The sequence below is a fragment of the Tigriopus californicus genome, chromosome 10, assembly GCF_007210705.1.
Source record: "Tigriopus californicus strain San Diego chromosome 10, Tcal_SD_v2.1, whole genome shotgun sequence".
NCBI classification, from domain to species: Eukaryota; Metazoa; Arthropoda; class Copepoda; order Harpacticoida; family Harpacticidae; genus Tigriopus; species Tigriopus californicus.
The window spans coordinates 13,130,494-13,143,672 of record NC_081449.1 but is presented as its reverse complement, the minus strand read 5'-3'; the positions used below and the strand labels follow the sequence as shown (position 1 = coordinate 13,143,672).

At 46.0% G+C, this 13,179-nt stretch overlaps 1 protein-coding gene across 1 annotated transcript in view; it reads left to right on the top strand.

Annotated features, from left to right (window-relative positions):
- Positions 1-285: 285 nt before the first annotated feature.
- The window catches only part of LOC131889326 (sodium channel protein para-like), a 31,746-nt gene continuing 18,852 nt past the window's right edge, over positions 286-13,179 (top strand). The window contains exons 1-4 of the mRNA XM_059238412.1: positions 286-1,271; positions 2,141-2,838; positions 9,599-9,659; positions 11,679-12,171. Coding sequence (XP_059094395.1) covers positions 12,019-12,171 — 153 coding nt within the window. The 5' untranslated portion in view covers positions 286-1,271; positions 2,141-2,838; positions 9,599-9,659; positions 11,679-12,018. The remainder of the gene's footprint in view (positions 1,272-2,140; positions 2,839-9,598; positions 9,660-11,678; positions 12,172-13,179) is intronic.

Sequence of the window (13,179 nt, the reverse complement as noted above, 5' to 3'; positions counted from 1 at the left end):
AGCAGTATGTACAATACCGTAAAAGAGACCGGAGAGGAGACACAGCCAGAGCGAGGGACTAGAGTTCGTTTACGAGTGGAGCAACCCTCCTCGATCCATCCTTTCAGCTCAGGGCTTCTTCGTTATTCTCCTCCTCAGCTATTCCGGGGCCTCAGTTCAGGGGCTCACACATTGTGGAGAGACCGGTTTTCACTCTACGGTCCCAACTCCACGCAGTACACAAGCCAACGCAGGCGAGAACGAGGACGAGCCCGAGAACGACATTCAGGGAAGGAGCGAGAGAGCAAACCTTGCTCGAAGGACGGACGAACGGACGGCCTCTGGGACTAGCAAGCTGCTTGGTTATTGGTGGCCTCGGCGGCGTTCATGGCGGCGACAACAACACCAAAACTTTCAGTAGTGACCCGCGTGCCAACATGAAGCAAACAGTAATATGGCTGTAGGTGAAGTCATACTTTGCTTATTCCACAATTAGTGCATGCTTACTCACAACTTGGCCACAACGTGTAGCGTTCGTCAATCAGATTGAGAGAAAGACCAAGAGAAGGGCGGAGAAGCCACAGTCCCTCCTCACAACTACTGATATCATAACCACCACCACCACCACCACCACCACCACCACCGTCACCACCTTCTCCACCACCTTCTCCACCACCTTCTTGGCTAGTATTAGCATCTAACCCTTCTGTTGTTGTCCCTCTTCTTGTTCCAATTGTTCCAATATCCCCCGTGCCATCCAACCCTTCAAAGGCTATTTGGATAGGGTGTGTTTTGCTTTTATTCAAAGTGAGGCCGTATACCATCATTTCGTGGCAAGTTTTCTCGTCGTTGCATGATCGACAAGTGAATGTGTCACCGGAAATCGGCTTTTACCATGCACTTCGTCTTCGATTACGACCTCACCGCCATCAACACCATCACTAATACTTACACGCTGACGAGTCCACACATGATTTGAATAGGGCTCTATCGAATCCAGAAAAGAAACGAGGCCTCCAATCAAAGAGGGAAGAAAGAAAAAAAGGGAAAGAGAACGAGTGTGGTGTGTGTGAACGTGTGCGCAGTCGGCCCTCCGTCCTTCATTCATGTGTGCTCTCATGTCCAAGGAATTGGATTGAAGAGAGATTTCACTAGAGATCCCAATCCATCCCAATCAAGCGACATCCAAAAGTGCTGTCACATCGAGAAATCGAGAATCATGGTGCTGCACCACAGAAAGGCCAGCCAATAGTCCAACACATCCAAAGTCCAGCGTGATGATCTTCAACGAGGTAGGTTTTTGTGTCCTTTCTTTGGCTTTTCGCCTCCTGGATGGAGGATTCTCACTTTCTCTCCTTCTTTTGATCTTCATCCATCCATCCATCCATCTATCCATCTATCTATGCCATAAGATAAATATACAATACCTCGAGCGTGTCTGATGGCATTCGCATCCAAACTGGTCTGGAATCACGAAGGGACGTGATTTTCGGTCATCGTTTTTTGACCTTCCCCCTCCTATTCACGTGTGCTCGCTTGGCCTCGTTTGGCAACTCCTCGACTCATAGTATCCTTTCCGAAGTTCCACGTTGTTCTTCATTAGCGTGATTGTTTGTAGTCCATGTATCTACAGCATTGTTAGGAATAGCGTGCGCACGTCTGAAAATGAATCTGAACGGGACAATTGTGAGACAAAAGAAGTTTTCTTCGCATCCTCCTAGAGCCCCGTGGTTAAGCTGACCAAGCAAGTACTTGACAGTAAGTACCCCACACTAATGCCGTCTACTTTCGACTTTGGTCCTATTCTTCCCTCCCATGCTCCCTTCCTCGTTCCTCCCTCCCTCCCTAAGCCAGTACATACGCACATACGACCGTAGTGCAGTAGTATACATGTGCCAAGCACCGACACACTCCTTCGTTCACTTGAGTGTGTTCTCATGGTCCAGTCCAATGTCGGAGTTAGAAGTCTTGTTCATGTACAATAAGGACAAGCAAGCAGCTGAAACGGCCTTTGCTGCACTTGTTTGGGACGCTGCTGCCGCGTTTGCAGTGGAACACTACACTACTTGTGCTGGTGATGGTGCTGGTACTCCTGCTGCTGTTATTACAACAACTACTACTGACACACTTACTACAGGCTCCTTTTCTTGTCTTTTTCCAGGGATTGTGTCGTCTTTATTTGACTCGTTCTTGTTATCATCATTTGCGTTGAAGAAAACGGCCTTGCGGGGCTCACCCTTAACCGGTCTCATCCTATAGCAACAACAGTTATGAACCTCCACGACCATTTCTGCCTCCTTCTTCTCCTCTTCTTCTGCTCTTCTTCGTCTTATAATCATCACCATCATCATCATCATAAAAACTAGACACGGATTGGCCTTGAAGGACAGACAGACACACAAATCCCATAGCTACAAGTTCCACATTTGCCATTGCTGTTGTTCCTCGCTCTGAACCTATAAGGCTGGCTCAAGAAGGTGAAGAGGTCCGAGTTTTGGAAATGAGCATACGCCCATCTGGTAGTTCCATGAACGGGAATCTTTCGATCCTTGGGAAACAATGCCGCTCATCGAGTTCCAGAGCGATTCCTCCCACCGTCAGACCTTGCCATAGCTTCATCCACAACCAACGAGTTGGTCGTGTCGTCTAATTGAAAGTGTACCAACTCAAGATGATCTCTTATTAACCCTCGTCTGTGGGGCTACAATCAACCACAAGAGGTCCAATCCCCGTTGCTTGGATCCCTTGGAAAGGATTTGTCCGGTTACCCAAGCTCAAACTTCTTCCCACTCAACACCAAAGACAACTAGCAATCAGTTCAAGAAGAAGAAACAAGAACATGACCTCTATGCAGATCAGGTAAGTGTTTCATTGTTGGTTAAATTAAGAATCAAGCCCGTCTCCACAGCCAGGTAAACTAGTGGTCGTCTAAAGATGATGAATAATGAAAGAACATTGCTTTCCTCACCACGAACCACCGAAAACAGACATATTTTCACGAGTTCGATGAGGCTCCAAAACTTTGGATCTCGCTCCTTTTCAGCTCAGTGTCCTATACGTATTTGAGCGTTTCTCTTCCTGTGTTTATGTATTAGGGTGTGTGTGTGTCTATGTGTCCAACCAATGGGGACCAATCGTGGGGAGAAATCAATATTATTGTATTGCTCCAACAACTCATTCCAAACTAGACGGTTGCATTGAACGCCTGAGGAATTGTACGTACGAGTAATTGTTTTTCAGAAGCAAGTTTTACTCGCCACATGTCAGAGAGACCAAGGGACATAATATAGTATATCAAGCTCGATATGCAAGTTTGGCCGTACAACACAATCCCATGTTGATGGTCAGTCAAGGTGTCAAGTCACTTAGGGGTGTCACTTAGGAAAGTGTCCGGGTCCAGTTGACCATTTGGTCTCCGTGGAACTGGCGGCAACTTTGTCTAAATCCCTCTCTTCCTGAACTAGTATTGGATCCACTTTGCGGGGGCTCTCACGAAACAAATCAGTTATGCATTGGTTGGTGAATCCCAAATTTCCTTGTCGATATCCCGAACCAAGGGGGAAATCGAGCCGAGAAGGGGAGTGAAAACTTTTTTTCTTTCCAAAGAGTTGCCTGAAACCCCCACCTCAGTTTCAAACGCAAAGGCCAGATTGGAACAAACTAGGAGGGAGATGGATGGGATACTTTCATGAGCTCAAATCTCATGTCTAAAGAATCGTGTAGTACTATAAACAGCTCATCTGCACAATATTGGAGAGCTAGGAGGGGTATGGGAGAGAGTCAGTTCAAGAATACCTGTTGAAATGGTATGGCCGTGCGGACACATTGAGGCATAATTGGTCTAAGCGTGGGAGGTTCCAGCCCCGATATCGACATTTCCGTCAGTGTGGAACCTGAAAGCTTATTTGTTTTCACGTTAGGTCGTAATGAGACTTGAGTTGTGAAATTGACAAAGTGAATTACGGTATACTTGCCATTAGCCCTAGGTTGAAATTAATTGAACCTTTATCTTTGGCCTTTACCCCATACCGTTCACGGGCATGATTAAAACCGTGAGTCAAATAATAGCTGTGACTCTTGAGCTTTCTGGACACCTTCTCTTTGGTGGAAGCGACTTTAGATAGTTTGGCACCTGTTTTTCGACGTGACGGTTTTGTTTTCCAATGCATCACAGCTCATTCGAGTGGCCGACCAATTTCACTCTTCAATTTCGGAGAATGCGGTTCAAGGAATTGAATTTATCTTTTTGTCGAGTTCCATGTTGGAAATATGAATAATGCATCAGGACAGCAGCCATCTAGCTCGCTAGCTAGACGGCTGACTTCCATCCTATTCCTCTATTTTTGTGTGTGTACGTGTAGTAGAGTAGTAGGATGTGCCAGTGCGTGGAACAGCGTTTGAAACACGCGAAAGTTGAAAGGCAAATGATGATAATATTCCATGGACTAGAATACACATACAACAGCCTTCACTTGGTGTGCCTTGGTGCACAATATTCACCAACTCAAAGTTTATCATGGACCTCCTCGAGTCTAACGATTAGCTCAATTGAACAGAAACGTATAATTGAGGAACAATATTTGAACAAACAGACACGATAATAATATGCAGCGTAGTGGGCTGACCTCTGTTTGATTGAAATGGACGACGGCCTTGACGGCCTACATGCCTCTTTGATGCCTGTTCTCTGCCAGCGTCTCACTCACTCATTCACCCACTCACTCGCGCACCGACTTGGGTAGGTGGTGGGTGGGTGGGTGGGTGGTTTGGTTGGTTGGCGGGTTGGCTGGTTGGTCTTCCATGATAAATGATCCCTATCTGGCCTTTCCCTTGTGAAATGGTTCAAGACTGATGGTTTTCACCGGGGATCTGAGCGGCATCCAGCTCCACAATCACCCACATTGGCATTGCCTCCACACAGACACCCCTGATCACAGATTTTAGACTGCCGCTTGCCTCTTGCCTCTTCCCTTTTGCTCTTCGGCCTTTGGCCTTTTCCCATCCTTCCTTTCGTTCGCAATCGCGGAGCTGGAACAATTCGTCATTCCTGGCTCAATGGAGGAACAATCTTCCAATCAGGTCGTCAAATTCATACTGAAGCTTTGAACACTCTGTTTTTAGAGAGGTTAAAAAAGTACGTGATCTTTTTTTCATTGTGAGATCTAGCACTTGAAGGCAAATCTGTGACGTCAAGTTCATGCAAAACCATCATTAATTTCCACTCGCTTTGTGTATATGCGTTTGAATTGGGCAGTAGTGCTTGATGTTCGAGTATATTGACCCTCCTGATCCTACATGCACACACTTCCCAACATTAACTCTCGCTAAGTGACCACAGGGTTTGTATTTTTTGACCTGGCGAAGTGTATCAACGATTGAACACAAACTGTTGTTTGGTGCTTGGAGGCTTGAGTGACAAATGAAGAACCAACAGCCTTGGGAGGAGGTCGATTGTGAACACCCTTGGACTTTTCGTTTCTTCTCACTTTCTGGAACCTCTTCAAAGAGCCTGCTTTTTGTGTTCTTCTGAACGAGTCATCCTTCCCTACTGAGTTGAAACATTTTTATGTTAGTCTCGAGCTACATTTACACCTAGCTTCACGTGTGTGTTGGCAATGTCTGCGGGAGTGCTCTATATTCGACCATGTTCTATAAGTAACATTGACCTTGGCCACAATCACGGTCGGAAGTGTTCTCGAGTTCGAAAATGTCCTGCCCATTTTCTCCTCGACCTACTTAAAGGGATCCTGTTCGGGAGGCTCTGACTTACTCGCTCGATTCGTTTCCAAAAGCGTTCGTTCCTTTTCTTTCTCTCCTTCTCCTTCTTTTCCCCACTTTTACCGGGGATCGTTGAAGAGCGATGATTTGGAACAACTTTGGGGTGCCCCTTTCAAACTATGTTTTATGAGAACGCCGAGCTCCGTGTCGAAATGGGATATGGATGGTGTGTTCAGGATATCTAAGCAGAGATTTATCAATATTATTAGCCATTAATGGGAATCAAATATTCGCGCTGACCTACCATTCAAGATCAATTACGCGGGGGCAGGGAGGAAGGGAGCCCTGGCAAGCCGATGAAACTGCTGGAGACGAGAGAAAAGTAAACGAATATCAAGACCCTCCCTTCGTATTTTTGATTATGAAACCGTCAAAGAAATGGAAAGCCATTTCAGAATGAAACGCTGTCATTATGCATTGGACTTTTTGTTCACAAAATGCCTGCACGATCACTATGATTTTTACATGGCTTATACCTATGATTTAGATTGAAATTAGATCATTTGGGCAACAATAACTAGTCTGAGATCAACCTTGACAGCACTGAATTCTAAAGCAGATGTATTTAAGAGCACGGCTTGAAAGAACAACAATATTTATGACACCTAAAGAACAACAAAACATATTATAAATTTACGTAATGAGATGGCAAATCCTTCATTACTAAGGTTTGAATGTAGTTACTATCATGGATTGCCTTAGTGTTTAAGCAAAATCAACACAGGTGAACAGTGTCTATGAATAGAATATACTGTACCAACCCTGCAAGTTGATCTTTTGAAAGAACTGCATTTGAGTCTCTGGAACCTCCTCTTAGTCCACAGTTTACTTCGCGCTATTGAAAGAAGCACGAGCGCCTCTCACCTCAATTGGTAATTGCGATGGAGATGTTGTGGGATTGAGAAGGATCCAATTTTCTACGATAAACCCCCTGTTGCCTTAGACTCTGTAGCTTGATACACCCATTAAGTGGAATATATGTATGGCTGGGGGCATCTCTAGTGTGATCATTCCTAATCCAGTGGCTGGCCAAGATGGTTGGGCTTGGCGAAAATTCAAGTTTGTAGTCCATGGAGCCGATTAGTGGTGGTTCATATTGTTTACCGGTGAGACACATTCAGTATTACTCAACAACGTGGCATTTAGCTTGAAATTGCATTTGTGGGAGTATAAATGTCAGAGAAAGGGATAGAAGGTGTTTGCATTAAGCCGGCAGCTTGATGGGACTGCCATTGGTTTAGCTTGAGGTGGCTCTAATAAAGGGGAAAATGACTAAAGGCTTCACTCCCACAAAGGCCGCAAGAAAGAAAAGAAAAGGAGGAGAGAGGAAAAGCTTCTGCCAGCAATCAAACGCACAAAAGCGAAGCTATGGGTTGAGCAATCATTAATTACCATTACTTTGTGGCTTCCCGGATATTAAAAGTGATGTTGGGACCACACGCAATAACCCTTGCAATTGAGCAACAATTGTCAAAGCGTTCCTCAAATACATGCTCACCAACACACTACAAATAAAGTCACACTTACACAACTTCACACGTCATTGAACCACTCGGACCTATCGCATTTATTCCAACAAACCACGTGGGTAATCTTGTGTGCCGAGCCAATTTGTTTATGACGATGAATTTGAAAAGGATTAAACAATCAGAGCAAGGACTTATCAAACATGGATGTGTCTTTCACGGAAAAGATCGATTGTCCCTGAAACATCACTGGTAGATAGAATTCATGTGAAACGGATTCTGAATGTAATAACCCGGTCTTAATATTCAACCAGATTAAAGAGCTTGCCTTTGCTCATGGGGCTGATCTTCACGAGTGGGGAAATGACCCATTCTCCGAGTGCGATTGGCAACAGAGTAGCTATATTGATTGAGGTATACATGGAAGCAATAAACAGGATGAGGAAGCAAAGCATCAAGTATCATTTGTGCGTCAGTGCGTGTGTTGGTGGCTTAGAAAGGGTGGGTGAGTACGTAGATGCGCTCGTCTTAGCTTTTTCTTCTTCTTCTTCTTCTTCTTCTTCTTCTGCTTCACGATAGAACCCAACACAAAAGGCCTGGATCTTTCTTTTCTAAGAATGGGGTTCCCTTCCACTACTCGTGTAGTGGGACTGAGGAACAACTCTTACGCTTGGACCTGCTTTTCCGTCCTCCGTTCCCCGTCCCCGTGCTCGTCTGTATGTAGTATATACGTAGTATACGGAGTAAGTAGAATGTTGGCTCGTGGACGTGGCTTGTAACAGTGCTCCCAGTTTTTTCCCTAAGCGGTTCCAGCCACTCTTCCATTGGTGTCCATCGAGCCATTGAGGTTGAGGATGTTCCCAGTGTTCCAAATCCTCCGACTGCTAGGACTACAGTACCACAGAGAAGCGCGGAAATTTCTACTATTCGAGCAAGGCCATGGTTCGCTCGAGCTGACGACGTGGATCTCCGGGCCTTCCTTCAAATCGTCCCATTCTTCAAGAAGATGGGAGGAGGCAAGGCACCGGAGAGCTGTCTAGGCACGAAAACGAGCCACGAAGGACGTGCCCTGCGCTCGGTAGGGTTGGCCTTTTCTGGGACTGATGCGCGCTCCCTCCAAATCCAAGTCACTCGAACTGCGGGACTCTCCACTACTACGGGTGTGTGCCTTGCTACACTACTGAGCGTTTGTGAATGTATTCCTAGGGACGAGTAGCCTCGGGTTACATTTACCCAGGAATAAGACAACACGAGAAGGGGAAAACGGAGAACGAAACTGAAACTGCTCAAGGCATCGGTGGTGGCCTTGTCTTGGCAGCGCAGAAGTGGCAACATTTGCTGGCCTAAAATGCGACGACGACCTTTGGTGGTTACACTTTACTTGGTAGATCCACGGACCGGCTGAATTGAACAAATCCGGGTCGAAGGCGTGTATGAGCGTGTGTGTGTGTGAGTGAGCGAGTGACTGAGTGAGTTAGCATGCGACTCCCTTCGGTTTCTTCATTTTTCTCCATGACGTTAAGAAACCCATTGATGTCGAACTGCAATTAAACATGCTGTTGGTCAGTTGGGTGAAATAAATGGGACCGGGGAAGTTTCCCTATCCTTCTTGCTTCCAAGTGGAAATTTGCTGCTTGTTCCACTTTCCAAGTCGTGAACTCTTTCCCTCTCCTTTGGTCTGCGCCTCTTAGCTCAAAATATGGTATGAGAGAGTGCAATTAGAAGGCCCATTAAATTGTTAAAACCGTCTTAGAGCTATCCCATTACGTCATCAAATTTTCAAGTCATGGAATGAATAAAACGAACGAGACGAAGGGAAATTCCAAGAGGGACCCTTATTTCTTATTCAATTGCTCTATTGATGAGAAGGGACTTTGCCAGGGTTATTACTTAGGCAGCACATCTGACCATGGGTCCATAATGTGTGTGACAAAATGGGAACGGCTTCGTGGAGTGTTTCGTTTTTTGGTGAGTAGGAATTCCTGGAAGTTCGAGGCTTATGTACTAATGTGAGAACCATTCACCAAGGGAACTCGTGAAAGGAAAGTGGGAGTCATACGAAGCCCGGCTATAATTTCATGAGAGGGTAAACACGCCTTCGAATCAACTGTGAATGACTACCTTCAACTTTTCTAGCATGGCTGCTGCTATTACTGGCTGTCCCTTCTTCGACAGCCTTGGTTCGCTTGGATATGAATGCCAAGTATTCATTTCAGCTCACATGTCATGGGATTAGTCGTGAGTCACGGGGAAAATTGGAACCAATTTGGACCACTTGTGTGTGTAGGCGAATGCCTTGACTATGCACAGTCCAAAACCAAAGGTCTCTCTTTCTAACTTTCAAGTGAGCCTTTTTTCTTATTTTTCTCTTCCAGATATGAATTGGAATGACAAAGGAACACATAGAAGCATTCTGCATGAATACTTTAGCACCAGGTAAGCTTCCTTCAATACCTAAGTCTCATAATATGTTTAAAAAAGGTGGAAGATTGAAGCCGCGTCTTTTCCATAGACATTGGCATGTGTGGGTGGGCACTGTTTCCGGGCAGCATAAAGGCTGCAAATAAATAATTTGTTTCTCTTACTCTTTCTCTTACTCCATGGCCCAATCCCACTCACTCAGCAGTCAGAGAAAGAGAGAAGGAACTGGATCGTAAGCGTATGTGCTCTTGCCGGAGAGAGTGGGACATGCCACAGAGCTTATGAATATTAATGATTCCATACTTGTCTTGAGCCTCAACTTTGGCCACAGATTTTGATCCACTTGAGAAACATCACGTACCAGTGAGGACTAGAGACAGGTCATGAGGTCTTCCAAACATTAGTTCCAAAACTATTTTCGCGCAACCACTGCCTTTGGGATCTGGTTGGACCTCATTGGACTTGGGCCAACGCTGACTTGGGGAGTGAGATCAGCTATGTCAACTAGTTTGGTGTGGCGCCTTCCACCGATTACTATTTGATCAACACTAGGAACAGTTTTTCCGCAGAAAAAAAGTCACATCATTCGGAAGTGGATAATGTGTTCCAAATGCCGGAGGGGAGCTCTGAAGGAAAGTCTCGTTTACCTTATAATGTCTGCCAAAAAGGAGGAACTCCCACATGTCTAATTGCCGACTCTACAAAAACTTATTCAGCCAATTTTTGCAGATAGCGCTTATTTTGTTTGGAGAAATCATTCACCGCCAGGAACATGCAATAATGGGACAAACTAGGGTACAGTGAAGCTTTTGATAATTTTCCTAGATTGAAGTCTTCGTTTTCCCCGGGCCACCAATTTCTGCTAACAGAGGGCCTGCCAATTGATAAGTGCGGCTTCTTTCTCGGGTGAAGACAAAAAGTCGCCCCCTTAGACAAAAAACACCCTCATAGTAGACAACTGGCCATTGCACCAAAGAATTCGTAGAGCCTCGAGTTTTTCTTTTCATTATGCAGAAAAAGGACTGGGACTTTGTGTTCCTCTCGTTTACTCGTTGAAGGCGATTATTATCGAGTTCGGTCCTGCTAACCACAAGCCAGCCAGCTATTTTCTACCTTCCTACACCACAGTGCAGTATAACTATAGTTCACTAGTTACCATATACTAGTTAAGTCTAAGCGCCGGTTACTTCAATGTAAGTAGGTATACTGAAGGTGGCTAGCCAAGGAGCTAGAAGACAGGCCAAACGAGGCTGAGAGAAGAAGAAAAGAAGAAACTGGGAACAACGAACTGTCTTATGGGAGGCAGCTGTACTGGATACTGGATAGTGGATACAGGGTATGTAGAACTAGGGAGCGAGCTGAGCTGCGAGCTTGGAAGCAAGTGTGGAGAGGCCCCATTTGAAGACTGGGCTTCAGTGGCATTGTGCACCATAAAACGAATCATTCAGCCCGGCAACTTAAGCTGGCTCACTGAACAGATGGGAGGGAGGTCTTCAATTTTGGATTCAACCATGACACATAACTTTGGTTGAAATACGTGCTAGTACTAACGTGTACTGTAAAGGCTAGTTTTAATGACATTGATGGAGTGGTCGCTCACTTGTGTTTAATGAGAAAAAGCTCGCTAATCTGTTTTAAGCGAGAATGGTCCATCATCAGACGGACGCCTGTGACCACTCGAGTAAGGACAAACAATAAGTCTAAGAATAGAACATGAAGAGGCGAATCCCTTTTTTCTCCTGTCAATAGACGGCCATGTGCTTTATTGATTTATGCAATTTCAAGCAAAGCTTTCTCACGCAGCCAGGAGCTTCACATGTGAAACAATCCCACGAAATTATATGAGTGTGGCCATTTCAGTGCGGTCCTTTCACCGCTGGGTTTAGTCCAAGAAAACAATTAACTAGATCAAGCTCATGCGCACTTTTACTACTTATAGTACTACTACGTACGAGCACACATCTGTTGAAAAGGACACGCCCGATGGGCACTTGGTAGTCGGACCTTACGCTGTTGTTTTTGTTGCTCTTGCAGGTGATTGCGGTAGCTTTAGAAGCTCGCTGCGGCAGCTTTCCCGCTCAAATCCCATCAACACCTCCTGGAACGCTACAGCCCTGCACTCAACCGGCCCCACTACAGTCCCCGATTCAAGCGTCGCAGCCACCATCACGGCTGCACCCTCAGCCGTATCGGCTCCCTTTGATCCCCACGGCATCTCAAATCCCACCCTTCCTCCAGTCTCAAGATTGGAAACCAGTCGTCTCCCCACGCCCGTGGAGGGAGGAGGCTCGTACACTCGAGGACGGCCCGACCCTGAGATTCAGGAGTCCCCCAGCCGTAACCATTTTCGTCACCCGCAGACGTCCGGAACATCATGTCGGATAATCACGGCGAGAATGATTCCGACAATGGGCCGCCCATTTTCAGACCCTTCACCCGGGAAGAATTGGCCGCCATCGAGGACACCATCTACCAGAAGAAGATGGCGGCCAAGAAGCGGGCGGAGCGAAAGGCCGCCAATATTGCGGTAAGAATGAACATTCATGTCTGCTGTACTTACATATGTACGTACGTGTATCCCCTCTGTTTATCCTGGATAGACAGATTATGGGTGACGTCCAAATCCGCGTGGTCCAAGTCCCAGTTGGATCTTAGAATTCACTCGGTCAGGAATCGAGACAGCGGGGATGGATGAGTAGGTTCATAGAATAGCCAGTCTGACGAATGATGAATCATCTCGACGACCAAGCGCTTTGAGCAGGAGTCAAGGTCGGATCCATCCCAGCCCAAGCGGGCCAAGTCCAGCCAACCCATTGGCCGCAAAAACTTGTTCCATGTCTTACTAACAAAAACCTCCTTCACTCTCAAGGCCTCCCCTAACTCATCCCTTGCACAAGAATAATGCCCTTTCTTCTGTTGTTCCTCCGGTTCTTGCCTTTGGTTAGCTCAAATTTAGTCACCCTTTACGTCCCTTGAAGCGGTGCTCTCTGACTTTGGATTTGGCACACAGATCCAAGATATCCATGAAGCTGAGGCGACACTTGGAACTTGGGGAAACTGGATCCAAACTTTTGGGACGGAAGTGTTTCTGGCAGAGCTAAAAAGAGCCACCCAACAACAACCTCAAACCCTGACACAGTTCTCAAGACATTCGCACGTGTGAAGGAGAGGCACTTTTGAAAAAAGTGAAGGAAAAAAACCTCCTTTCACATCATATCTTGTCTTGACTTTGATCCAAGATTCATTTGACCCGTCATATTTTTCTCATCAAAAGGCCACGGAGTGCCAAAGCATTTTCTTGCTCTCTGCCTCGTTGCCTTGTGCCTTCTTTGCTTTCAAAGCAAGCAAGTCAGCAAGCACACACGCAAGTAAGCAAGCAACCAACCAACCAACCAACCACCCAAGCAACCAAGCAACCAAGCTAGTCAGTCAGTCAGCCAGCAGAGAGGCACACCCACACGCAGGCGTTCTTGTCCCAGTTTCAGGATCCCAAAATGTTAGCAGCCGTCGTTTGGTTCTTGTTCCACTCTGCAGT